Source organism: Lagenorhynchus albirostris, chromosome 3 (genome assembly GCF_949774975.1).
Source record: "Lagenorhynchus albirostris chromosome 3, mLagAlb1.1, whole genome shotgun sequence".
NCBI lineage: Eukaryota > Metazoa > Chordata > Mammalia > Artiodactyla > Delphinidae > Lagenorhynchus > Lagenorhynchus albirostris.
In genome coordinates this window covers 155194755-155222405 of record NC_083097.1, presented here as the reverse complement: position 1 = coordinate 155222405, position 27651 = coordinate 155194755, and the positions used below count along the sequence as shown (strand labels likewise).

Here is a 27651-nt window from a genome sequence, read left to right as displayed (position 1 = left end):
AAGGTATTTGAATCGAAAAATACAGTGGTAGATTTTTTACTTTGTTTGTTTGTTGCTATCTGGGTTACCTTCACTTGATTAAATGAACTGTGAAGATTTTCATGTTTTTCAATATTTTGCAATAGTTCAAACATCTCTCAAAAAGAAACAGAGTTGGACACTAGTTTAACAGAGTAAAGACATATTTTATTCAGTACTATTGCAATAGGGGCTTCAGTAAAACTGAACTCAACTCCCAGTAGAGCAAAGACAGCTGGGGATTTACAGCTCCAACAAGCAGGGTAAAGGGGGTCAGTGGGTGGAAAATTACTAAAAAGGAGACAGCAAATTTGGGGGGATCCTTGCCAAAGGCTGGCCAAGGACTTAGACATCAAGAGTAGGGGATGAGGAATTTGATCAGATATTAATAATGCGGGATTCTACCTAAGCTGACTTAGCAGTATTCTTGCTAAAACTGGGCTCCACAAGCCAAGGACAGGGCTCAAGGAGGAGACCTAGTAGAAAAGAAGTCTCATAGGAACCTTCCTAAAGTTTAGTCAAAGGTGGAGTCTTTGTCACATCAATAGAAAGAGGCAGATTATTACCAGTTATTTTTAGAAAAACAAATATTACAATCTAAGCTACCATATAGATCTGCCCCAAATGTCATGTACTTCTCCAAATTCCAGCGGCAGACCCAGCTGTAACTGACAGCTCTGGCCACACATTTAATTAGAGATTTTGTCTGCATTCCTTTTTTTAAAAAAATTAATTTATTTTTGGCTTCATTGGGCCTTCTTTGCTGCGCGCAGGCTTTCTCTAGTTTGCGGTGATCAGGGGGCTACTCTTTGTTGTGGTGCTCAGGCTTTCTCATTGCAGTGGCTTCTCTTGCTGCAGAGCACAGGCTCTAGACGCATGGGCTTCAGTAGTTGCAGCACGCAGGCTCAGTAGTTATGGCACACGGGCTTAGTTGCTCTGCCGCATGTGGGATCTTCCCGGACCAGGGCTCGAACCTGTGTGCCCTGCATTGGCAGGTGGATTCTTAACCACTGCTCCACCAGCAAAGCCCTTGTCTGCATTCTATACAGTGATAATTCTGAAGCAAATACGGCAGCACCTGACACTGAGCTAGGAAAGGAGGTACAGTGGCCACCATTCATGGAGTGCTCACTCTGCATCTGGTATGTTAACTACCACATCTACTCAGTCTTCTGACAACTTTGCAAGGGACTCCTCTAGGCTCCCTTTATTTCAGAGGAGGAAAGTGAGGCTTAGCCAAGGCTGTCTGCCCCTTCTTCCCTACCCATGGGTTAGGAACCCACAGGTTCTAATGAGAGGCTTCTTTAGGGTTGCCGGGGTAAGGTTACCGCGCAGTCAACCCCTGGCTTGGCAAGCCACAACCCCACCAAAATGAGGTAGCCATTCGGGAAGCCACCACCTTCCGTCCCGCTGGAACCGCCCCTCCCCCCACCATCCGAGGCCCGCGCCTGCGCACTCCTGACGCCCGCGCCGCGCCCCCGCAGCTTTGTGGGAAATGTAGTCCGGCTCCCCGGGGTGGAGATGCTGGGAGGGGCGGCATTGGTCCGCTGGTTGCTCTGGCTCCTGCTGGGAGAGGGTGAGTGCGGGGCCACGGCGGGAGGCACCGGGTCTGGAGGGCGCCGGAGGGCCTGGCGGGAGGAGTCCAGTACAGCCGGGCAGGCCCCTTAGGGGCGGGGCGGGGCGGGCTGCAGATGGGCCGCGACTTCTCGGACCCTGCGCAGCGCCGGGCTTCTAGTTCCAGATGTTCCTCCTCTCGCCCCGGGGGCCCAGCCGGGTTGGGAACACCGAGAGCTGAGGTGCCGGACGCGGTCCTTCCACCACCTGTCCCCCCGAGTGGCGAGGGCAGGGGACCCGACGCGGCGGCCCCGGGTCCCAGGGGCAAGTGAGGGACCGAAGGCTCTGGAAGTCTCTCGGACCCTGGGTTCCTCCCCGTCGCGGGCTGTCCCCCGGACCAACCTCGAAAGTCTCGGGGGATGCTGGACCAGGGTGCGGGTCTCCGGGCTCCAGCACCTGCCCTTTGTGTAAACCGCATCTCGGGGACCGCCCTCAGTGATTTCCGATTCCTAAGGGTGATGGCGTGGGCTCCCCTTAACTCATCTCTCTGTAAGAATGGGGAGGCCAACGCTGTGCAGATTTCTGCTTCAGGGAATCCTTTTCTTTCTTTTCTTCCTTTATTTATTTATTTAAAGCAGTTTTTCTCTTACCAAAAAAAAAGTTCACTGTAGGACAACTAGAAGATTCAGAGGAGCAAAAAGGAAAAAATCATTTGAAAACTGTCAGAATCTGCATGTCGGCATGTATATACGTATAAACACAGAAACGCTTTGTTTTTAAGCAAATATATGGATATTAGTATTCTTTTCTCCATTTACTTCAAAAATGAGTGCACAAGTCTTAAGCTCCGTGATTTTTTAATAAATATATTTATCTGTGTAGTACCACTTAAGATGCAGAATAAACTTTTGTAAGTTTTGAAACTATCTACTTATACCAATTTTTAAGAACAGCTAAGTCTGCTTGTTAATGAACATGAGGAAAAGTATGTCTGTGCCATATTTAATCCTCTCTTTAGGCCTTTGTTTTCTTTCTCAGGGCTGTTGTGGGGTTTTTTGTTTGTTTAGTATTATAAACAATATAGGCCATCTGGCTACATATATCTTTGCATTCTTGTCTCATTCTATAAATCTCTTCAAGGGAAATTTCTAGATCATACTGTAAGGCTTTTGATACCTCCTGTCCTATTTTCTCTAGAAAAGTAGTAGTTTATAAACATTGCAAGGTAAGGGTGCCTGATTGACCCACAGCAAGTCTGAGTGTTACTATTCTCTAACTTTCTGAGAGGTGCAAACAATAGGGTTGTTTAGATTTGCTTATTGAAAACTAGTGAATATTTTTATGCAGTTTGCATTGTTTTTAAATTGTGTCTGATACACAAGTATATTTCCAATTTCTATGCAGAAATGTTACATTTTCATATGTTCAGATGTGCAAACCTTCCCTTCATGTTTGGGTCTTTGACATCATTGTTAGAGGGTCTTCTATTCCATATGTCACAAAATGTTCATCTTCATTTTCTTGTAGTACTTTAGTTTCACTTTATACGTAAATTTTTATTCTTTTCCAAATGGTAAGTCCTTGTTCCAAGTTACTGAATCATTCATCCTTTCTTCATTGATGTGAAATGTCACTTTTTTCATATCCTGAATTCTTATATATAAATTTTTTTTCTGAACTGATTGTGTTGGTAGGATTTTAATTTGTTCTATTCACCCTTTTCCCTGGTAGACTATAACATCCGCAGGGTAGAGAGTTTATCTATTTTGTTTACAGCTGTATTCATCCCTTGCCCTAAGAATGGTGCCTGGTACACAGTAGGTGGTCAATAAGATATCTGGTGAATGAGTGACACTATACAGTAACACTATGTTCTAATTATCATAGCTTTATAATATCTGGAGGGCAAGTTCTCACATCCATTGTTATACAACACAATTAACTTTTTTTAAAAAATCATTTTTTCCATAATTAACTTTACAAGATTATTATTTAGCTGTAACTTGGTTGGGAATATGTTAAGTTTATAAATTAATTTCAAAGAAGTGACAACTTAGGATACTGTGACATCCTATCCAGGAGTATGGTATGTCTCTCTCTGTTCAGCTTACTTTATATATCTAAATAAGCTTAATAAATAAAAAGTATAGTTTTCTCTACATTAATACTATACACTTCTTATTTGGCTTATCTGTAGGTATTATATTGTCGATGAGAAAAGATATTCACAACCTAAAAGTTGAGAGTTATGTTTTATTCGGCAGGAATTTTTAGGACTTCAAGCCCAGGAGGCAGCATCTCAAGTAACCCTGAGAGAACTGCCCCAAGGAGGCGAGGGGTGGGTGGGGGCTTGGGGGGGGCAGGATATATAGGAGTTTTGCAACAAAGGGCAGGTAGTCTGAATGTCAGAAGATTATGGTTAATTAAAGAAAACCAGATACCTCAAGTTGAGGAATTTAGCACTTCTCTATGTATGGGAAGATGTAAGAGTCTGGGTTCACTGAAATCATTCCTTTGATACGTACCTCAGCTATCTGGGGCCAGTATCCTGTGTTTTCACATCCTGAGTTTCCTCAGGGCTCACTGTGGGGAGTGGCTGCAGTCTGATGGCTGCTAGACGACAGGTATTCTCTTCCTTTCTAAGTTCCCTCAGGGCTCACCAGCTCACTGGTGGTGGCTGCAATCGCTGATGACTGTGACATCCTTTGTTTACTGATATGGCAGGCAGTATTCCATTTCTCAATATTTTTTGTTGTTGCTGGAGTCTTGTTTCTCACATCTTTTCCTTCCCTCAGCTCTGCCTCCTCTGATCCTGCCCACCCCCTGGGAAGGACACCACAGGAAGGAAGGAGAAGGCAATGGCTGCTGGGCCTCTACTATTGGGAGTTCAGGTGAGCTCATTTTTCTCTCCTAAACCTCTCCCTTACTCCTTGTTCCTGTACTGTAGGTGGGCCTCACCACAGAAAACAGGGCCATTGAGATCTCTGAATGTTGGATGTTTTCCACAAAACTCCCCCTCAGCAACCCTCAGCTAGGTTCTCAGCTTCCAGTTCCTTATTCAGCAGGATGCCTTGGCCTGCTGAGCTGTTGGTATTGTCCAAGTGTCAGAAAAGGAACAAAAATCATGTGAGAGATGGTCCTGGTGCTTATAGGGCTATGGACTTTCAGGGAACATAAAAGAGGTCACATCTCTACAAGGAACAGTCATGATGATTGTACATGTATATGATAATAAGAACAAGTATGGTTAAGTACCCACATTGTCAGTGTTCCAAGACCTGGAAAGAGAGAAGATCAGTGTGGTGACCAGAAGTAGGGTTGGGTAGGGATACCTGGAGAGGATTTGCTGTAATGGAGTCAGAGTGTCCCAAGTTTAAATTCCGACTACCATTTAATAGCTGCACTGTCTTGGGCGAGTGACTTGACTTCCCTTGAAGCATCTGTTCCTCATGTGATGATAGAAATAACAGCATTAACTGAGTGTTTGCCACATACTTGACATTGATAAGAATTTCACCGGACTTATTTCATTTGAACTTTCAACAAACTTATAAAGTAGGTATTATTAAATGAAATAAGTAATATAAGTAAAAAGAGCCCAGCTTTGGTTCCTGAAATGTTGAAGGTACTAGCTCAGCGGTAGGCATTCTTAGCGTTATTCCAGCCACTAACTTGGTGTTTTAGAGTTTGTCGACTGAAAAAAAAATGCACAACATGAGGGTTGTGAGTTAAGTTTTATTTGGGGCAAATTGAGGACTATAGCCTGGGAGACAGCATTTCAGATAGCTCTGAGAAACTGCTCCGAAGAAGCAGGGGGGAAGGTCAGTATATATGTGATTTTGGTGAGGTGGGGGAGGTGCATGCAATCAAGCACATATTTTTTTTTTGTAGAAGGTTTCTGCTAGTCTCGTGAAGGTTACTGCTAGTCACGAGGAGCAGACGTCACCATGAAGGATTTTAGTGCTTTTCTAGATGTGAGGAGATATAAGAATTGGGCTCATAAAATTGTCTCTTGAAAATATCTAACTATCTGAAGACCTGTACTAACAGTTTTTCCCGGAGCAGAGTGCTGATCTCCACCCTGAACTCCTTTTAGGGGATGTTGAAAGTCAGCAGCTGTAGTGGCTCGTAATTTGATCCTTGTAGGGGTAGATGGCAAGTGCCAATTTGTAGGTGACAAGTTTTAGAGGTGGAGCGAAGGTAGAAGGGACTGGAAGGGAGAGGGAATCAGATACAGTTTGGGGTCAAGTACCAGGAAGGAGGAGTTTGTGTGTTTGGTGGGGTGGTAGGCATGGGAATAGAGGAGGAGTCAGAGGAATTTAAATAAGGGAGTTGGCATGATAAGAGCTTTTCTAAGAAGAAGTGTTGGACCTCCTTGGTGGCGCAGTGGTTGAGAATCTGCCTGCCAATGCGGGGGACACGGGTTCAATCCCTTGTCCAGGAAGATCCCACATGCTGCGAAGCAACTAAGCCTGTGCACCACAACTACTGAGCCTACCCTCTAGAGCCCGTGAGCCACAACTACCAAACCCGAGCACCACAACTTCTGAGCCTGCCTGCTGCAACTACTGAAGCCCACGTGCCTAGAGCCCGTGCTCCGCAACAAGAGAAGCCACTGTGATGAGAAACCCGCACCCCACTCACCGCAACTAGAGAAAGCCCGCATGCTGCAGCAAAGACCCCGCATAACCAAAAAAAAAAAAAAAAAGAAGAAGCAGCAGTGTCTGTCAGCTAGAGGAAATCATAGAGGAAAAAAAGTGAGTAAGGAGCCTAGGCTTTTTTTGCCCTGTGAGATTGCTTGAAAATGGAACCTGCTAGTTTTTGCTAGAACCTGGAGTTGTTCCTTCTCTGGAAAAGGAAATAAGACATCGGGGCACTTTACCCAGGAAACCTTAAGTTCTTGGGTTGTTTTTGTTTTTGTTTTTAGGGTTAGGTTTACTTAACTTTGTCTGCCATCCCAAAGGACTTGTGGTTTTTCTTTATTCATAAGATCATATGTTAGGATTCTCTTAAATATGTCACTTGGGTATTTACAAGAGGAACCAGTTTAAAGGCTTCATGAAGACAAGCACTAACTGTTGTGATTTATTTATTTATTTATTTATTTATTTATTTTTGGCTGCATTGGGTCTTCGTTGCTACGCGCGGGCTTTTCTCTAGTTGTGAGCAGGGGCTACTCTTCATTGTGGTGTGTGGGCTTCTCATTACAGTGGCTTCTCTTGTTGAGGAGCACAGGCTTTAGGCGCACCGGCTCAGTAGCTGTGGCACACGGGCTTAGTTGCTCCGTGACATGTGGAATCTTCCCAGACCAGGGCTTGAACCTGTGTCGCCTGCATTGGCAGGTGGATTCTTAACCATTGTACCACCAGGGAAGTCCAACTGTTGTGATTTCTATTTGTACTACTTTCTCTTCTCAGTGTTATCAAGCTCAGTTTTAAAAGGCAACATAACTCACAAAAATAGGTATCAGAGAGAGGGAGTTTCTGGAAGAGGGGAAGCTTTAAGGGGGGAGCACTCAGAAGATTTTGGTTGATGTAGGTTGTGGTATGGTTGTCAATAGCCTGGATTTTATTTTATTTAGTTAAAATAGCACTAACTAAATTTTTAAATCAGCTTTATTTTTCAGGTATAATTTACATAAAATAACCCACTTAAAGCATATAATTCATTGAGTTTTGACAAATTTATGCACCAACATCATCACCACCCCAGTCAAGCTATAGAACATTTTTATCACCCCAGAAAGTATCCATACCCTTCCTGTCCACGATCCCCATCCCAGGCAACCACTGGTTTGATTTCTGAATACTTCAGTATGTGTTTCCTAAAAATAAGGACCCTGTTTTTTTTTTTTGTAGAAAAAGGTACATGTTTATTTTTCACTCAGGCATAAGCAAAGCAAGGTCATTCCTGGGAGAGGGGCATGACCCACCAGCAAAAGGGCTGTCATAGTGTCAGAGGGTGGGAATGGTGATAGATTGAGGCCTGCAGTAAAAATATATATAGTGTAAGGGCTGTGCTGAGCCCCACCCAGGGAATGCAGTGGAGAATATATTGGCTATTATTAACTTGACAAATATTTAATAGTTTAGCCAAAAGGCATTTGCTGAGCAAAGGACCCTGTTTTACATAGCCAAAATATAATTATCAAAATGAGGAAACTTACTCTGATATACTACTGTTAACTAATCTACAGACCTTACTCTTAATTTGCCACAAATGTCCTTTATCTGGTCCAGGAACTAATCCAGATCACATCTGGCATTTAGCTGTCCTGTCTCCTTAGTCTCCCTTAACCTGGAACAGTTCTCAGTCTTTGTCTTTGATGACTTTTGACACTTTCGAAGAGTATAGTGATTGATTTAGGAGGTATCAGTGCAGCATTAGAGCTGTATTCCTTTTGTCATCTTTACTAATATTTTCATCTTTCCTACATTGGCCAGTGATGTGCCTGTGAATTGCCCGAGTACGACTTGTGTTTGCCTTTAAATTTTGTCTTCCTTTTCTGAATATAAATATTAGGCATATAGTTCTAAAAAGAAATTAAGGCCATAAGATATATTTCTAGGTCTCAAATCCTCAAAAATAACTATGGATGTACATTCTTCTAACCTTTAAGATAGCTTTTTATATCCTTTGCCCCTTTTTATATTGAGTTGTTTATATATAAAAGAAGCCTTTTATATAATGTGGATATTAGTCCTTTCCCATAAATTGTCATTCTTGTTCTCTGTCATTTTTCTTCTAAAATTTTTTATAATCTTCTAAGTTTTGAAGTCCTATGCAGTTAACTTTCCTTTTCCCTTGTTTGGCTTTGGGATAGTTGCTGTGAAAGGCTTTCTGTACCCTAAGGTTATAGAAATACTTTTCTACATTTTTTATTAGTTTTATCATTTTAAATTTAGATTCTTGAGCTATCTGGAATTTATTGTATATATGTGAGGTTGTATTCTAACTTCATTTAACATGGTGTGGTGAGGCATTTCATCATCCATCCTTTAATTTAACAGATTTTTAGCACCTCCCTACCATGTGCTAAGCAGCGTTCTGGGTTCTAGGAAGGTAGCAGTGAATGAAACAGGTAACACCCCTTCCTCCTGGATCTTCTCTTCTAGAAAGAGGAGGCAGCAGTGAAGAAGAAATACTGCTGAGGACAAGGTTACGTGCTGTGATGGCCACGCAGCAGGGTGGCCTGGCTGAGTGTGACGGGGCACCTTTGAGGAGATGGCATTCAAACTGTTGTAAATCTGTTGAAATAATCTATTGAATAATCTGCTTATTATCCATTGATTTGAAATGCTACCTTTAAAATATACTAAATTTATATATGTATATAAGATGTGCACATATAATATATTCACACACATACATACGTGCATGAGTTTATTTTTCTGGATTCTGTTCTATTGCTCTATTTCTACTATAGTAACACACTTTGTTTTAGAATTTATTTTGTTATTTTATAAAGAAAATCCACCCCCCCCTTGTTTTTCTTTTCAAAATTTTGGTTACTGTACTGTTCTTATACATTTATCCTTAGGGTCAAATTTTGTTAACTATAATCAAGTTCTAACAGAAACAGTTAAAAAGAAAAAATATGCAATTTGGATTTGGATTCATTAAATCTGCATCAGTTTGAGGAAGATTACCATATTTACAATGTTTATTCTTCCTACTGAGTAAAAAAAGTACCCTTCATTTTATTTGGATCTTTCATTATGGATTTTGTTAACTTTGATCATGAGGCTCTTGCTTATTCCTAGTAAGTATATTCTGAGGTGTTTCATTTTTGTTGCACTGTGATTGGGATTTATTCATGATTGTGACTTTGTTAAAAAAAAAAGAAGAAATCTGGTTGCTAAGAATTATATTTGAAGACACTTTGCTGTTGTGGTGCCTAAAACTTCATCACTATTGTATCTTCTTTATAAAGTATACTTTCATTATTAAAATATCCCTATTTATTCCATTTGATAATTCATCTTTTTAAAGAATAACAATATCAAAAAAGCCTGTGTTTCAGGTTTAAGAAAACCTCTGCATAAAGGAGATAAACCCATGAAGCTGCTTATTTCAAACACCCTGAGTTACCCCGTGCTTAATGTAGTGCTGGGGAGAAAAAACGCATAATAAGTGGAAAGGAGAAAGGCAGAAAACATTTTAAGGGATTAACAACAAATACATTTTATGAACGATACAGTTAAGTTTCACTTCAGCCTTTTAAAATGCCTTTCTGTACTAATCTACCCAGGGCTCCATAGTACGTTACATAGTAGGGACAAGCTCTGCAGCACGAGGGCTGGAGGTTGGCGGTGGGTAGGTTCTGCACTTAAGGGAATCTAGGGAATAGAAGAATCTAGGGAAGTGGGGAAGACCAGCATATAGCCCATAGGAGTCTGAGTTTGGGCTTTTAATTTTGCCCAATATGTTCAGCTAAAAAGGCGATTGCCTTCTAATTAATTTATTGAAAGTAGAGTAATTTTTGGAAAGAGTGTCATATTTCTGCTCTGTTGTCTTTCAGAAAGAAGGGGCTTATGTTTTGTTTCCACATATATTCTACCTTATCTGATATTGATATGGTCTCCTCCATGCCTTTTTGTTTGTTTGCTTTTGTCTGCTATGTCTTGTCTCTATCACCACCCCTTTTTAACAATTTTTTGGTTTGTGTTTTAGGTGTATCTCTTGTATGTGCCATATAATTGTGTTTTAAACCAATTTTACAGTTTTTGTCTATTAATAGACAAAGTCAACCCATTTACATTTGTTGTTATGCATGTATCAAGTCTTTTTCTGGTTATTTAATCATTTGTCCTTATTATGCTTTCTTGTTTCCTTTCTTCTCCTTGCTTTAAATTTTTGAAATGATGATTTTTCTTGTTTCCTTTTCTTCCTTTCATAAAATGAAAATCTGCCATGTATTTATATCCTGCTAGTAGCTACTTTTACTTTTCTTGACACTATTTGTCAGTGATTTTTAACATATTTTTTGTTATTTTGATATATTGATTTAAAAGTATTAGGAGAAAATAATGAGGTAGAAAGATATATGATAAATTCTGTGCCTCAGGGTTGACACTTTTTTCTGGAGTTCATAGCCAGTAGGATGTAAAATACACAACTTGCTTGGAAATTGGTTTCATTCCATCTCTGGTCTCTCCAGTCCTTTTCTTTCCACTAACTTTCTCCCCTTTGCCTATTCACATATTACAGTGCTCTCTGTCCTTAAAGAAAAACCTTTTCCATTGCTTTATTTACACGACTTATTCCTTACTTCTTTTCATACAGTGTTATCTCTCATCTTCACAAAAAGTTTGAAGTAATTTCATCTGGCTGCTTCTGATTCCTGATCCTATCTTCCTTATCTTCTCCACTGTAAGCTGACTTCTTCCTTCATGACTCTTCTGAAATTAGCTAATTTTCGAATCAGCAGATTCTTTTCAATCATCATTCTGTTTGACCCACCCAGCTTCTGATAGTGTTGACTAGTCCCTCCTCTTTGAAACCCTCTTTCTCCTGAGCTTCAATCCTGAGTCTCCTTCCATCTCCCTTTCTGTCTTTCTCTCGCTCTTCCTCTTGCAGAGGATTGCTAGGGTCTTTTCTTGGCCTTCTCCTCACAACATGAGGAGTTGAATGGCCTTGGGTTCAAGCTGTATGATCTTGGAGAGGTTATTTAACCTTTTTGTTCCTCAGGTTCCTCATCTGTAAAATGATGACTTTAATTCTGTCACTTTAGCAGGTTGTCCTTTGGATTAAATGAGCTGAGGCATACGAACCTCCTATTAGTACAGAACTGAGTACAATGTGAGTTATCATTTATGGTAACTGCCACTCAGTTAGTGTTCCCTCCTTGTATTAGTTAGGGTTCTCCAGAGAAACAGAACCAATAGGATATATGTAGATATACAGAAAGAGATTATGAGGAATTGGCTCACACAATTATGCAGGACAAAGAGTCCCCGTGATCTGCCATCTACATTCGTAGGGCTCAGGAAAGCCAGTGCTGCAGTCCCACTCCAAACGCGGAGGCCTGAGATCCAGGGACCAATGGTGTTAAGTCCTGGTCTGAGTCTGAAGGCTCAAGAGGTAGGAGCATTTATGTCTAAGGGCAGGAGAAAATGGCTATCTCAACTCAAGCAGAGAGAGCAAATTCACCTTTCCTCAGCCTTTTTGTTCTATGTGGGCCCTCAGCAGATTGGATGATGCCCTCCCACCTCTTTGCTCAGTCTACTGATTCAGATGGGAGAACTCTCACAGAAATACCCAGAAATAATGCTTTACCAACTCTCCGGGCATACCTTAGCCCAGTCAAGTTGACACATGAAATTAACCATCATACGCATCAAACAGATAGTGAATGCTTACAGAGTTTTATTTCCTAGTCTAAGGGCTAGAAAACAAAGCTCAAATGGTCTTATAAATTTGAAATGCCATTTTCAAGTCCAGCTGGGTGTTTTGTTGGTTGTCTCATAGACCAACCACAGTCTAGATTTATCCTGTTTGCACATGCTTTCCCCGCATTAACTGGAATTCCCACCCAGTGATTGTAAAGCCTAAAATTCCATGTGCTGCTTCTACAACTCTCAGCTTTAGGGAGCTCCAAAGACCTCGTTGTGAGTTCCCCTGCTCTCCCTGGATAGGCCCCCACCCACTGGGAAAGGCTCCACACCCAACTAGCTCCCCTGTCAGCCTGGCCAGGTACACCCCTCCTAATCCTCAACCTAATGGTTTTCACCTCCCTAGCAGCCCACGAAAGTGTTCAAACAAGCCAGTCGCATCTTCCCGTGGGAACCAAGGGTCACCTCAGCCTCCTGTCAGCACCAAGTCTGCCTCCCACAGCCCCTGCGGTTCACTGTGCCTGAGTACAGGCCCCGAGTGGTCTTGCATGGCATGGGGTTTTGAGACCAACTTGTGACTAATGAACTCCTGTCAGGCTCATCTGTCCAGTGCTGGGTGTCATATATTCGGTCACCGTGTGCTATTTAGGGTGGGGAATACCTCCTTCATCAATGGAGTGAATAGGATACAATCAGAACACCACCTACTCTTCTCCAGTGCTAATCTAGAGCAGCCTTCACTATCCTTCCCTATGACTCCTTATACCTCCTCTTCCTGTCCTTAAATGTGAGAGCACTTTGTATATTTGTCTCTGATTATTTCATGATAATGTCGGTTTTTGTTGCAGGTGTTTAGTTTCTTTTGGAGGATAATATTTTTCTCTCACAGATCTCTTCTGTCCCTTCTAATGCTGCTTGTTTTTTTGTTTTTTAATTTCCATAGAGGGTGTTATTGGCATAATCCTTTGTTCAGTAGAAATTTATAGTTTCAGGAATCAGTGACATTCAAGGATGTGTCTGTAGATCTTACCTGGGAGGAGTGGGTCCAATCTAAATTCTGCTCAGAGGAACTTGTATGGAAAGTGATACAGTAACCTGGTTTCGCTGGGTAAGGACTTCTCCTTGTAACTCAAAACCTACCTATTGCCATCTTTCCCACTATTGACATCTTGTACAGCCTCTGAAATTTGTGAATTTGGACTTGAAATCCTGATACTACAGGACATTGTTTTAGGGTAGTTCCTTAGTGTCCTGTCTTTCAAGGTGAAAGGCCTTCTCTATAGAGAATGGAAAACTGGGAAATCTCAGAAGCCGCACCTTCCTTTGTTACAGAAGCCCTGAAGATGAAGGGATAAGACATATGCTGGGAGTGGTTTTTATACTCAGTTCAGAAGTCAAATTTAGTGTTTTTCCTCCCGAGCAGGGCATCAGCTTTCCAAACCAAATGTGATATCTCAGCTGGATTGAGAACTGAGCCTGATGACAAAAGAACATCCAGGGTGCATTTCCCCAGGTAAGGATCTGGCTGCAAGAACTTGTTCCATGAGTGTCACCTTGGGGAGAAACCACTACAGAGGTCCCTGGGTCTCTTGAGACCTGTACCATTTGCTGTGTGTTTCTCAAATGCCTCTGCATTGTTGATGTCACTCATCCTACTGAGGTCTTGCATGTGTCCTTACCTCAGTGGGAGGTAATATCTTATGAGGATTAAATGAGTTACTACATTTGTGACTCTTTTAAATTGCCTGGAACATACTGAACATTCAGTAAATATCAGCAGTTATTATTTCCTCTTCTGTCATCTGTGCTTTCTGTTCTTTTTCTTTCTTTCTTTCTTTTTTTTTTTGGCCATGCTGCGCAGCTTATGGGATCTTAGTTCCCTGACCAGGTATCCAACCCGGGCCCTTGGCGGTGAGAGCGTGGAGTCCTAACCACTGGACCACCATGGATTTCCCTCATCTGTACTTTCAATCCCTGTCTTTCTATCCCGCTCTACTTTATTCTCTTTATTTTTTTTCATGAATCTTCTTGGCCATTACCTATATCCATAGCTTCCTTTCCATTATTCATTTAAACATTTGTCAGCTTTTTAAAAGGAGACTAACGTTTCTCTTCCTGTGAATTATATAGGTGTTTTATACAGTCTTCATTTAAAAACAAATGACGAGTGAGTTTAGCCCTGTTCTTTTTACTAGTAACCTTACATTTTATGTATTTCCTTTCTCATTCCTAAATTTTTAATCTGAATCTACTACTTATTTAATCCCATTCTCCTCTAAGCATTTAATGCTTCATAATCTTTGTTATCTGCCTACTAATCCCCCTCACAACTGAAATTTCTTTATTAGATGTTATCATGACTTTTCTCTGAAAAAATGCATTTTATACCTTTATCTTTTCTACTCATGTGAGTGTTGATCACTTCTTTTCATACACTGTTTAAAGAGTTAGGCAGATACTTTTTGATGTCTGGATAGTGTATGGCTATCTAAGTACAGAGCAATAAAAGAAATCAGTAAAAAAACATTGATAGGAAAAAAATCATCTTGTGACCATCGCTGCTTGTTTCCATTAAGCTTTCTAAAGAACAGGATTCTGGAAGAGTCACTGTGTCAAAGGATATATACATTTTTCTGGCTCTTGCTACATATTGTATTTGGATATTATCTTATGCTTTTCATGCTAATTTTTTGGTATAGAATGATTGCTTAAGGTAGCTTTAATTAACTTTATTACAGATTTCTGTGGATTCAATTACTATTGCTATTTGTATTCTTACATAAATAACAAACAAATGTTTTTTGAGCACTGGGCCCTGTTCCTAACATTGGGTGTAGAGCAATGAGCAAAACAGGCAGAGTTTCCACGGGGAGTTTATAGTCTAGTCGGGGAAACAATAAATTAATCAAGAAAGAAGGCAGGGAAGGAGAAGGGAGAAGAAAGGAAGGAAGAAGGGAGGGACTGACTATTCATAGAGTCAGGTGCTGCGTAGAAAAACAAAGCATCATAAGGGAAGTAATCAGTTAACAGGAGTGCTGTTTTATAGGGGTGATCAGGGAAGGCCTCTTCTTTAAGGTGACTACTGAACAGATACTCAAAGTGATGGTCATGTGGGAGCAGATTCTGGACACAGGGAGCAGCAGGTGCAAAGACCTTGTGGTAAATTGCATGGCATTGTTTGAAGGGAAAATATGAGATGTGAAGATTTCTTTAAACTTTGTCTTTCAGTCCTTCTGTGAAAAAATTTATTTCTACTATCATATTTTTAATTTCTACGAGCCTTCTCTTCTCTAAGTGCTCCTTTTTTAATAGCAATCTTTTAAAATGCATGTATTAAATTCTCTTGTCTGTATGAGGATATATAAATTATATTTTTGGTAGGGGTTTTTTGTTTTTGTTTTTGTTTTCTTTTGCAGCATTTTGCTCCCTAGATTATTTTAGTGCATTTATTTATGACTTTGTCATTCTTTCACTGTCATGTTGGTGGGTTTTCTAGAAGCATCAAAGGCAAACAAAGGTATTGCTCATACTGGATTTTCCTCTCCCAGTTTTTTACCCACCTTCCAACTTTTCTATTGGGCTGAATCCTAAAGATTTATCACTTGCATATGATTACATTTCACACTGTATTTCTCTTGTCTCTTTGAATATCTATCTAGCCACTAGTATGTAGGCTCACTGAATTGTCATGATTGAGCTTACTTTTATTTATATGCCCTGCCTAGCATGTTGTCTGTGAGAGTAGGTATTTAATATCTTTGTTGAGTGAATATTAGATGACATCAAGTAGAATTTTTAGTAATCAGGTAAAACTATAGCTTTGAAAATTATATTTATTACACTCATATCAATGAATATTTTAATTATCAGGAAGAGCGAATAAGAAGGGTAAAGCAGCAAGGATGGAATCTTGAGGAATAACATTTGACTGGGGGCCAAAGATGCTCTAGCAAAAGTGACAGAAAAAGTGGTCAGAGGGAGAGGAGAGAGTTATGGAGAGCTGGGCCAAGGGAAGAGAGAAAAACAGAGAAGAGTGCAACAGTGCCAAGTAAGAAATGAGAAACGCTATTGGTCTTAGTGTAGAGGAAGTGGCCTGTAACCCAGGGAGGAGCACTCTGGTGCTGCAGGACATGTGCCTGGGGAGAAGAGTGAAGAAGTAAACGAGGACTTTTATGGGGAATTCCCTGGCGGTCTAGTGGTTAGGACTCTGCACTCTCACTGCCAAGGGCCTAGGTTCAATCCCTGGTCAGGGAACTAAGATCCCACAAGCCGTATGGCAAGTCCCACCACCACCACCCCGCCCCCCACCTCCCCAAAAAAGAGAGACTTTTAAGTACAGACTATCCTTTCAACAAAGTTAACTTTGAAGGAAAAGGAAGAAAGGGCAGGACCTGAAAGAAGTCAGATTTGTTTTTTACTGAGATAGAGACTTGAATGTATTTACAAGAGCAGAGAGGTACCTGTTGGAGAGAAGGAAATAAAGACACAGAAAAGTGGAGGAAGAGAACGGAGCTCAGAAAACATGATGATGTGCAAATTCCAGATCTTGTTCTTTCTAGATTTTCTTTGATGTTACTGCCAGTTAGTCTCATTATGCTGTCCAAAACCAAGAGGGGAAAGCAGCAACCAAGTGCTGTGCTCAGCTCTTCCCCAGGTATCATCTGATTTACCTCTCTGTGTGAGTAAATGTATATGTGTGTATACATGCACACACAAAGGGAGAGAATTTATGTGCTCTTACCGAGTCCCCGTGTACCTTCATGCCACCTTCATAATGAGCCTCATTAATGGTTAGTACAGGCACATATCTTTGCTTCCAGTAGGAAAACTAATCTAAAAGACTGTAATCAATGTAGGTGAATCCAAAAAGTTTGTTCATCCTTGCACAGGCTCTCAGCACTGGTGGTTCCTTCTGCCTGGGATGCTCTCCCTTTGATAGTCCTGTGACACCCTCCTTGGCCCCTAAAGTCTTGTCTTCAAAGTCACCTTGTCAGTGAGGCCTTTCCTGAAGATTGTATCTAAAATTACAAACTTTTCCCCTTACCCATCATATTCCCTATTTCCATTTTATTGCTTTTATTTTTTCCATAAGGTATAACACTTAAATACTAAGTATTTTACTTATTTATTATGTTGATTACCCTTCTTCCTCTCACTAAAATATAAGTTCCTCCAGGGCACTTTTGTTCATTGCTGTATCCCTAGCACCTTGAACAGTGCCTCACTCAATAAATAGTTATTGAATGAATGATTTATCATGTTCAGAAGATCGATCTGGCTGCTTTGTGGAGAATGCACTGTAGGGTAGCAAGAGTGTTACGTAGGAAGTCCAGTCAGGTGAGTACTGAAATAGTCTGGTTGAATGGAAGGAGTAACTTAACTGTTAGGCTGGAAGAAATATAAAAGGAGAAAAGAAAGAAATCAGCTTGCTCTAGGAAGAGCAGGGCCTGCTGCCCAAGTCTCTCACCCAGGCCCCCGACCCCTGGTCAAATACTCTGCAGGCTCTTGGCCTCTACTGTGGCCAGTCCCAGCCATAAATACTGAAAGAGCTGTGCTTTCCCATACCCCTTGGTCCTGGGGACTCTTATGTCCTCATGAGTACCAAAGTTAATATAAATCCTAAAGTTAACTAGGCATTCTAAGACTATAAGGGAGTATGGGCCATCACTTGAAAGAACTGCTTAGGAATAAAGGAACGGAAGAGAGAGCTGTATATTGTTTGACATAAAATAATAATGATAACCTCTAACAATCATTGACCTCTTATTGTGGCCAAGCATAAAGCTGTGCATGTTACAGGTCCTTATTTAATGAGAGCAAAATGGTAAGGATTAGAAATGTCGTCCAATCCTGAAAGAGCTATGGTTTTGATATTCAGTGCTCAGTTCCAGGCTTCAATACTTCACTAATATGAGTAAAGCCACCTTAACAATTATAAGTTTTCCACAGAGACAGTTATGTAATCTGGGAAAAATGAAATTTCCTCCCCTCTCATTTGTCTACGAGTGGTCACACTTTTGGAACAATATTAAATAGTTGCAGTAATAGTTAGCATCCTTTCCTTGATTCTGTTTTTTATTTTTTTTAATTTTTTTAAATTTTTTATTTTTTTTTTTTGCAGTACGCGGGCCTCTCACTGTTGTGGCCTCTCCCGTTGCAGAGCACAGGCTCCGGACGCGCAGGCTCAGTGGCCATGGCTCACGGGCCCAGCCGCTCCGCGGCATGTGGGATCTTCCCGGACCGGGGCATGAACCCGCGTCCCCTGCATCGGCAGGCGGACTCTCACCCACTGCGCCACCAGGGAAGCCCTTGATTCTGTTTTTTAGTGTGAATTCTTCTAGTGTTTTCTTTTTATGCTTGGTACAATGCTAATATTTTTGTTTTTGAATCAGGATTGGATGTTGGATATTATCAAAAACTTTGAAGCATCCATCAGGTTGATCATATGCCCTTTTTCCCATGACCTATTAATATATTACTAGATTCCTAATAGTGAGCATTCTGGAATTCCTGGATAAATCCTTTGTTCAAACATTTAAACATTTAAGTAACATTTCAGGAATGCTTTAGGAGTATTGCAATTTCTGAATCTTTCATATTTAAGAACATGTATTGTTTTTTTCCTATGCATGTATAGAGTACTGGCTATGTGGAATTCTTGAGTCACATCAGTTTTTCCTCAATCCTTTGTAGACATGACTCCACTGTCCTTTGCCATCCCATGTTCTTGGAGAGATCAATTAGGCCAGTTTTTAAAAAATTTGTAGGGCAGTCTATTTTTTTTCTTTTTCTTAAGCAACAAATCTTCAGAGGTAATTTTTTAAGTTAGGTCTCTAAATTCCATGAAGATATACTGAACCCTTACTATTAAGTTTTCTGCAGTATATGTTTCAACTAAAAATGATCAGTATTTTCCAAAATAGAAAATATTTTGTTGTTCTTCTCATTTGTTTTTTGAAATGTCATATATACAGAAGAATGTGTAAAATATGGGTACTACTTAGCAAAAACCTGCCTAGTCTTCTAAGCCCTTTATAAATATCAACTAATTATTGTTCACATATCAACACTAGATAGGTACCATTTAACAGATGAGGAAACTGGAGCACAGGACAGGTTAAGTAATCTGCCCAAGGTCACACAGCTAACAGTGATGGAGCCAGGCGGTCCGGCTCCAAAGTTGTTGTCTTAATTGTACTGCTTTTTTTATAGTTCATGATGATAAAAATGAATGAATAATAACAAAAGAAAACACCCAGGCACCAGAACCCAGATTCAGATTCAGAAACGGAACACTGCTAGTACCCTAGTAGCTTTATATGCACCTCCTCATTCCCATCCTCTTCCTCTACCCAAGACATAACCACTGTTCTCACTTCTGTGATAACTCCCTTCCCTTGCTTTTCTTTATAGGATTGCTATCCACAGATGAACAATATATTTAGTTATAGTCTGTTTTTAAACTTTATCTAAATGGACTCTTACTGTATTTATTTTTCTGTGACTTTGCTTAAATTATTCATTTATATTGATATGTGTGGCTTTAGTTTATTAATGTTTACTGTCTTAAGCAGTTCAGGCTGCTATAACATAATACCATAGACCAGGTGACTGAATTTATCAGACATTTATTTCTCATAGTTCCAGATGCTGGAAGTCTGAGATCAGGGTGCTAGCATGGATGGGTTTTTGGTGAGGGCCCTCCTGGTTCACAGGATAGAGCAAGTTCCCTCATGTGTGCCACTTCTTATCAGGGCACTAATCTTATCAGGGCTTTACCGTCATGACCCAAAGACTCCCACTTCTTAATATTGTCTCACTGGGGATTAGGCTTCAACATATGAATTTTGGGGAGAAGCAGACATGAAATCTGTAACATTCACTGTTTTCATTTCTCTTGTATAAGTATTTGACAATTTAGTTATCCTTTCTCTTGTTGGTAGACATTTGGGTTGTTTCCAGTTTTTTGCTATTGTACACAATGCTACTTTAAAAATTATGAATCATGGTGAGCCTTTACAATATAGATTTACCTAAGTGTATGTACCTCCTAGTGGATTTGCTAAATCTTATAGTCTGTGTGCCTGTTCTGCATTCTAGGTAGTGCTAAACTGTTTTTCAAATACTTGAACAAAATTACACTCCTACCAGCAGTATGTGAAGTTCCCCATACTGCACATCTTTCTAAATTCTGAGGCTGTCAGTTTGAATTTTTGAATTTTGTTTCTCAGGTGGATGTGGTAATAGTATCTCACTGAGGCTTTACTCAACCTTCTCCTGGTTACTGTTGGATTGGCATCTTTGCTTATGTTTACTCACTATTCAGGTTTCCTTTTCTTTTTCTTTTTTTAAAATAAATTTATTTATTTATTTTTATTTTTGGCTGCATTGGGTCTTCGTTGATGTGCATGGGCTTTCTCTAGTTGCGGCGAGCAGGGGCTCTTCTTTGTTGTGGTGTGTGGGCTTCTCATTGTGGTGGTGGCTTCTCGTTTCAGAGCACGGGCTCTAGATACACAGGCTTCAATAGTTGTGGCATGTGGGCTCAGTAGTTGTGGCTCACAGGCTCTAGAGTGCAGGCTCAGTAGTTGTGGTGCACGGGCTTAGTTGCTCCACAGCATGTGGGATCTTCCCAGACCAGGGCTCAAACCCATGTGCCCTGTGTTGGCAGGCGGATTCTTAACCACTGCACCACCAGGGAAGTCCCCAGGTTTCCTTTTCTTAAGTGTCTATTCAAGTCTTCTGTCCATTTTTCTAGTGGGCTTAGTGTTAAACAGATATTGTTTTCCAAGTCTAAGTTCTAGAGCTCTTTTTGGGTCATGTGTTGCAAATCCCTTCTCCCAGTATGTTACTTTTTTTCTTCTTTTTACATCTTTTTTTTTTTTCACATCTTTTGATGACTGGAAGCATTTATTCTTCCAATGTTTATTCTCCCATTTGGTTTTAATGCTTTCCCCCCAACCCCTTGTTCTCCTGCTTTTATTATTTTAAAATTTTCTTGAACCTCTACCTAGTTTCCAAATTTGATATTTTCTGTGTGTCATTCATCTTTGAATAGTTTTGTCTGTCTGGACGTTGTATTTGTCTAACAATGTGAATAGATGTCCCATGTCCTTTATGTTGTTTACTGGGTAGCACTTGGAATGATCTCAAAGAACTTCAGTTGGATAGCTGGATATGATAGAGTGAAGTGGGGCAGGAGGCAGCCTCCAGTTCATGTGTTGCCTGTTGGTATTTCATGCTTGACTGGATAGGTCCTCTCTGAGGTTACTTGGTGGTGTGTGTGTTTTACAGGTGGAGCCTGCTTGGCTTTCCACTTTTTCTGTTTTATGTAACCAGGTCAGATTGGAAGGAGGAAGTCCAGTTCATGTGTATCTTTCGCTTCATAGTAAACCTCCTGCCCACAGACCTTTGGTCTGTTGGTTCAGTGTTGATAATTTTGATCAAGCCGACAAGGTGATTCTTGGATTGTAGTCCCTGTCCTCTGCCTCTCTGCCTCCAGGATGTTTTGTCTGGGATAAGAAATGGGATCTGAGAAAATAAAGTCTGAGTGGCTACAAGGCCTTTCCTCCAGCCCCATCTCAAGCAGTTCAACAGATTCTCCCCTACCTGCCTCTGCCACTAGTTCTTATCTGTAAGGAATGGATATTTAGGAAAGGGTAGGGCCCTTTAGGACTCTCTTACCTAAAGAGAGTGAGAAAATCACATGCTCCTTGAGCAGAGGAGCTTTTAGATTTTGCCATCCTCCCTTGAGAGTTTAAGTTTCAAGTATGTTCTGGTATTTTATGTTCCAGACAAGTATGTTCCCTAAGCATAGTTTATATACATTAATTTACTTAATCCTTATCAGATTATTTTATCCTCATTTTATATCTCTGAAAACTCAGACTCAGAGAAACAACTACTTAAGATGATAAGTGATTAACAGCCAGTGTTTAAACCCACGTTTGTCTGACTCTAGGGTAAACAATCTTTTCACTGTGTCACACTGTGATGTTTTATGAAGATTTAGTATCAGAATTATAGGCAGCCTTCAGGAGGGAAGAAACTGCTGGTAGGAGTACCAGATAAACGTTCCAGGGCTTTGTGATCTGCCTCTCCCAATCCCAGCTCATCTGTATATCTTCCCTTAGTTCGATCTTCATTATTTAGTCTTGTCCAGTGGTCAGTGATTTCAGTATCTATCCCTCCTGCATAGGCTCACTCTCTCCTCTGCTTACCCTGCTTCTAGTTTCCCTGTTATTTATGGACGGCTCACTGTTTTTCCCTCCCTTCCAATTCTCTTCCTAATTATAGGGACATCTTTGAAAGCTCTCAGATGTGCCCTATAGTTATTCTCAGTTTCATTCTCTTCTTCCTGCCTTATACAGTTTTCAGCACAGAAACCAATGTGTATTTGAATTTTTATTTTTTTCAGACTGGGAGATAAGACTTGAAACCAAAGAGTCAACTACAAAGCCCTAATTACTGAAGATTTATCTTATGGGGTAATAATGGAAAGAGAAGGTCTCTGGCATTCTTCTTTAGGGGAAACCTGGGAACCTGATAATTGGTTAGAGGGGCAACAGAAAAACCAGGATAGACATCTGGGCCAAGTGCACATTACCCATAAGGAAACCCTCACTGTGAGAAGGACATGTGGAGGTAATGAATTTGAAAGATGTTTCAGTCAGGGTTCAATCATTGATACACAACAAACTATTCCTGTGGGGAAAAGTCCTCACAGTTGGAATTCACATGGAAAAGACACTAAACAAAATGCTGAATTAATTAAAACTCAAAGAATGTTTGCAGGAAAGAAAATCTATGGATGTAATGAGTGTGGGAAAACCTTCAGCCAGAGTTCATCCCTCCTTAAGCACCAGAGGACTCATACAGGGGAGAAACCCTATAACTGTAATGTATGTGGGAAGCACTTCATTGAACGCTCCTCGCTTACCGTACATCAGAGAATTCATACTGGAGAGAAACCTTACAAATGTAACGAATGTGGGAAAACCTTCAGTCAGAGCATGAATCTTACTGTTCATCAAAGAACTCATACTGGAGAGAAACCATATCAATGTAAAGAGTGTGGAAAAGCTTTCCGCAAGAATTCATCCCTTATTCAGCACGAAAGGATTCATACTGGAGAGAAACCGTACAAATGTAATGAATGTGGTAAAGCTTTTACCCAAAGTATGAATCTCACAGTGCATCAAAGAACTCATACAGGAGAAAAACCCTATGAATGTAATGAATGTGGAAAAGCCTTCAGTCAAAGTATGCATCTTACTGTACATCAGAGAAGCCATACTGGAGAAAAACCCTATGAGTGTAGTGAATGTGGAAAAGCCTTTAGTAAGAGCTCAGCTCTTACCCTGCATCAGCGAAATCATACTGGAGAAAAACCCTACAAATGTAACAAATGTGGGAAATCCTTTAGCCAAAGTACATACCTTATAGAGCATCAGAGACTTCATTCTGGAGTAAAACCTTTTGAATGTAATCAGTGTGGGAAAGCTTTCAGTAAGAATTCATCTCTTACTCAGCATCGGAGAATTCATACTGGAGAGAAACCTTATGAGTGTATGATATGTGGGAAACATTTCACTGGGCGATCATCCCTTACTGTACATCAGGTTACTCATACTGGAGAGAAGCCTTATGAATGCAGTGAATGTGGAAAGGCCTTCAGCCAGAGCGCATACCTTATTGAGCATCAAAGAATTCATACTGGTGAGAAGCCCTATGAATGCAATCAGTGTGGAAAAGCCTTCATTAAGAATTCATCCCTTATAGTGCATCAGAGAACTCATACAGGAGAGAAACCCTATCAGTGTAATGAATGTGGAAAAGCCTTCAGTCGGAGTACAAATCTTACACGGCATCAGAGAACTCATACGTGAGGGAAGCTTCCATGGGATCCTTCACCGTGATGAACTCTTCAGTGATAATCAGATCAGTCATGTGATGTAGAAACCTAATAAATGTAACGATTGTAGTAATCTTTTAGTTGAAGTATAATATACCATATCAGAAAATACAGACCACTGCAGAGAAACCATATAAAAGTGGAGAAATCTTGATTCAGAAAGTAAAACTTTATACCAGAAGGTTTAAGTAGCTAATGTTCTAAGCAATGAGGATTCATGCTGAAGATAAGTTCTATTGTATTATACTGCAGATTCTCCTTTGGACATCAGAGACTTCACACTGGAGAGGAAATGTGAGAGTGCTTAACTGGATAGCCCAAAGACCTGGTATGTAGTCCTGATCTGCCACTAACTTGGACAAGTCACCTACTTTCACCAGGTCCCAGTGTCCTTATTTGGTAAATGAGGGATTTTAGATTTAGAAGGCTCCAAGATCCCTATAAGATCTAAAATGCTACAAACATAAATATGCTTGCTTTTTCACCATGTTATATATGTTATCTAGATGCTCCTATTCCATAATCTGGTTTTCCTGAATGTTCTGAGTCAAAATTCTCTACCTCTACCAACTTCTATTATCCCTCCATGTCCTTCCCCCTCTCCCTGTTATTTTCTCCTCCGAAATATTGGCTGCTTGCTACCAGATGGTAGAATAATTGTGCAAATCTTAATGCAATAGCATGCTGTTTTAAGTTCTCAATTAACCGTCATTAAACTATTGTTAAATAAGCTAATTACTTAGAAAACAATATAACAAATATAGTCTTTGAGTACACAGGATTCAAATACATCTTTGTGTTGTACTCTAACTATCAAAGTGGAAAGCAGAAGAGGCTGAACACTAACAGACATGAAAATTTGACATATTAACAAAATCTTTGCTACTCACAACATATTCAAAACAATCATAGAGAAAGATTTTATAGATCTATAGTTATGAGAATAGTTAAGGCAATTTATTTTATACACATTTAATAAGTGCTAAATAGGTGATAAATATGATTAGGAAATCAAACTGCATAAGATTGTTTTGTTTTCCAAGGGCTGAACCGAGAAACTGGCAGTGGGATGGGAGAGGAAGGGAAGAATTCAAGCAATAATAAGGCAGAATCTAGGTAATGTAATCAATTAAATGTGAGCACTTGAATTTATTTGGGTGGATGGGTGCCATAATTAACACAAAACGTTGACTGACTTTGTGGGGCAATGATGAGTGTGGTCTGGGGGTATTTTATGAGTCTGTGGGTATCCAAGTGAAGATTCCTGATAGGCAGTAGAATAAGTAGAAGGGGCAGTGATAAAGGGTTTTCTGGGAGTACTGTCTTTGAATGCAGTAAGTGGAAGGCGTCATCAGTAGAAGCTGAGGGGAAACAACAGGCAAAAGAAAAATGAAAAAAATCAGGAGAAGATGGTGGCATAGAAAAAAGAATTTTAGCATAGGGATAGGAATATTTCATATTTTCAAATGCCACAGAGGATTAAAGTAAGATAAAAATAGAAAATGGCCTTTGGTTTTGGTTATTGATAACCTCTGTAAATTTTAGTGGGTTGAAGAGTGACTTAAAGGTTGAAAGGACTTAGTAGTTTGAGAAAGGAGAGATTTAGGAAGATAACTAGAGAGAGATTGTGGTTGAGAGAGAGTGTATATATCAGAAGAGCTTTTGGCTACAAATAATAGAAAGCCCAGATAACAATGGCTTACAAGCAAATAGGGATTTGTTTTTCTCCCATAACAAATCTGGAGGTGGTTGGCATTGGTTCAGACAAAATAATTCAATGCCTTGAGTTTCACGACTTTTTCATCATGTCACATGATGGCTCCTATAGCTTCAGGTAAAATATCTGCATTCAGAGCAGGAAGAAAGGGGGTGTGTAGCACCAGCAACATCTGTGCCTTTTATCAGAAAAGGTTTTCCCAGAAGCCCCTCAGCAGACTTCTGCCTAAACCTCACTGACCACAGCTGTGTTGCATGGAGGCTAGGAGCAAAGGAGGCTGAAAAAAATAAGTACTTAGCTCTTCCAGCCTCTATAGAGGAGGTAGGCAAGGAAAAGGGGGGATTGAGAAAGGTGTTGATTTAGCCAACGAATAATCTGCCAAGAGCATTTGTATGATTTAAGGTAGAAGAACTGAGCATGTTTATCACTGCATGGGAGAGTCTGAAGGTGCAGAAAGGAGGGGATGTGCAGCTCAAAGTGGGAAAATAAGATTTGGGGCACAGGTGGAGGCTGCAGGGATCTTTTTTCAACAGGAGGAAGGAAACTTTCCACTGGGAGAGGTGGGAATCAAGAAACGATGGGTACAGAAGATATCTGTGGGTGGCAATGGAGGAGGTTCCCCATGGACTCTTGAGTGTTTGGAATTTGAGCAGTTTGGTTTCTTTGGGCTACAGGACCTCTATGGGATTAGAAAAGGCAAGGACTAAGGAAGAATGAAACACTGAATTAATTGTAACCTCAGAAACTTAAGATTTTAAATAATGTCTCTCCCTTGCATCCAGCTTCTTCCTTTCTCTTCATGTATATTCTTGTTCCCCACCTGATCTCGAGACAGAAATGGAGGGGAAGAAGGAGGCAGAGAGATGGGTAGAAAACAGATGGAAGATTATAAAGACAGTAGCAAAATTAAAGGCTCAAAAGAAGGCAGAAGACAAGGGGGATAGGAAGAATAAAATGTATTGAAGCCTAAGATGGATGCAATAACCCCAAACTGGTAAAATATTAACACTTAGAGGGAGCAGCAGGAGAAACGGGTCAGATAAATGGGTCAGTAGAAGGTTTCACTACTTTTTCAGGAGTTTTGGAAGCTTTGGGCCCTTGTTATGTCAGTGCTCAGCCATTCTGGGCAACAAGTCAGGAGGAAACTTCTGCACCTTTCCTCTATCAGCAGGAGCAGGACTCCTGGTCCCACTTACTAGACATGAGACCTTGGGCAAGGCACTTAATATATCGCTGTCTCAGTTTTCTTATTTGTTAACAGTGCAAACCTCATAGCTTTGGATTACATTCAATACTAATGTAAAGTGCTTATGAAAGTGCCCAACACATATTTAGTGCTCAATAAATATTTTATTATTATTATCCTTATATATCTGAAAACAGAACAATATCCAAACTCCTTAGCATGGCATCCACAACCCTTAATTATCTTAGGCTCTCAAAGCAAATGCCTTGTAGGAAGGTGATATAATTGTAGGAGGCTCTCTATTCCCCCCACCCCACCCCCACTGGTGTAACAGCCTCCTAACTGGTTTCCCTGTATTCCCTCTAGCCGCACCACAGCCTGTTCGCCCCACAGCGGACCAGTGATTCTGTCAAAATGTGTTCAGCCAAGCCACTCTTTTGCTCAAACCCCTTCAGTGGTTTTCTGTCACAAGAGAATACATGCAAACTTTTTACGATGTCCTTCAAGCCCTCTAATTACCCTTCCAACCTCCTCTCCCACTCTCCCTTGTTCACTATGCCCTCTCCTGTCACACTGGCCTTGCTAAACCACAGGCTCACCAAGCACACTTCTATCTCTGGTCAGCATTTCTGTTCTCTTCCCAGATATGCACATGGTTTCCTTCCTCACTACATTCAAATCTCTGCTCAAATGTTACCTCCTCAAAGAGAACTTCTCAAAACGCTGCTGAAAATAATTCCCACCTCCCCACCCCCGTCACACACTAAACCGTAACACAGCCTCAATGTGTCATCACTACCTCATCAATACTTTCTGTTTATTGAGTACCCCCTCTAGTAGAATTCCACCTGCATAAGTTCAGGGTTTCACTATTTCTCCAGCCCCTAGAACAATGCCTGACACATAAATGCTCCAAAAGTGTCTATAGAAT

At 40.5% G+C, this 27651-nt stretch overlaps 1 protein-coding gene across 1 annotated transcript in view; it reads left to right on the top strand.

The window, feature by feature from the left end:
• Window positions 1–23890, top strand: part of LOC132517375 (zinc finger protein 354B-like) — an 86376-nt gene extending 62486 nt beyond the window's left edge. Inside the window, 2 exon segments of the mRNA XM_060144443.1 lie at window positions 22724–23728; window positions 23731–23890. Coding sequence (XP_060000426.1) covers window positions 22724–23728; window positions 23731–23856 — 1131 coding nt within the window. The 3' untranslated portion in view covers window positions 23857–23890.
• The last annotated feature ends 3761 nt before the right edge of the window (window positions 23891–27651 follow it).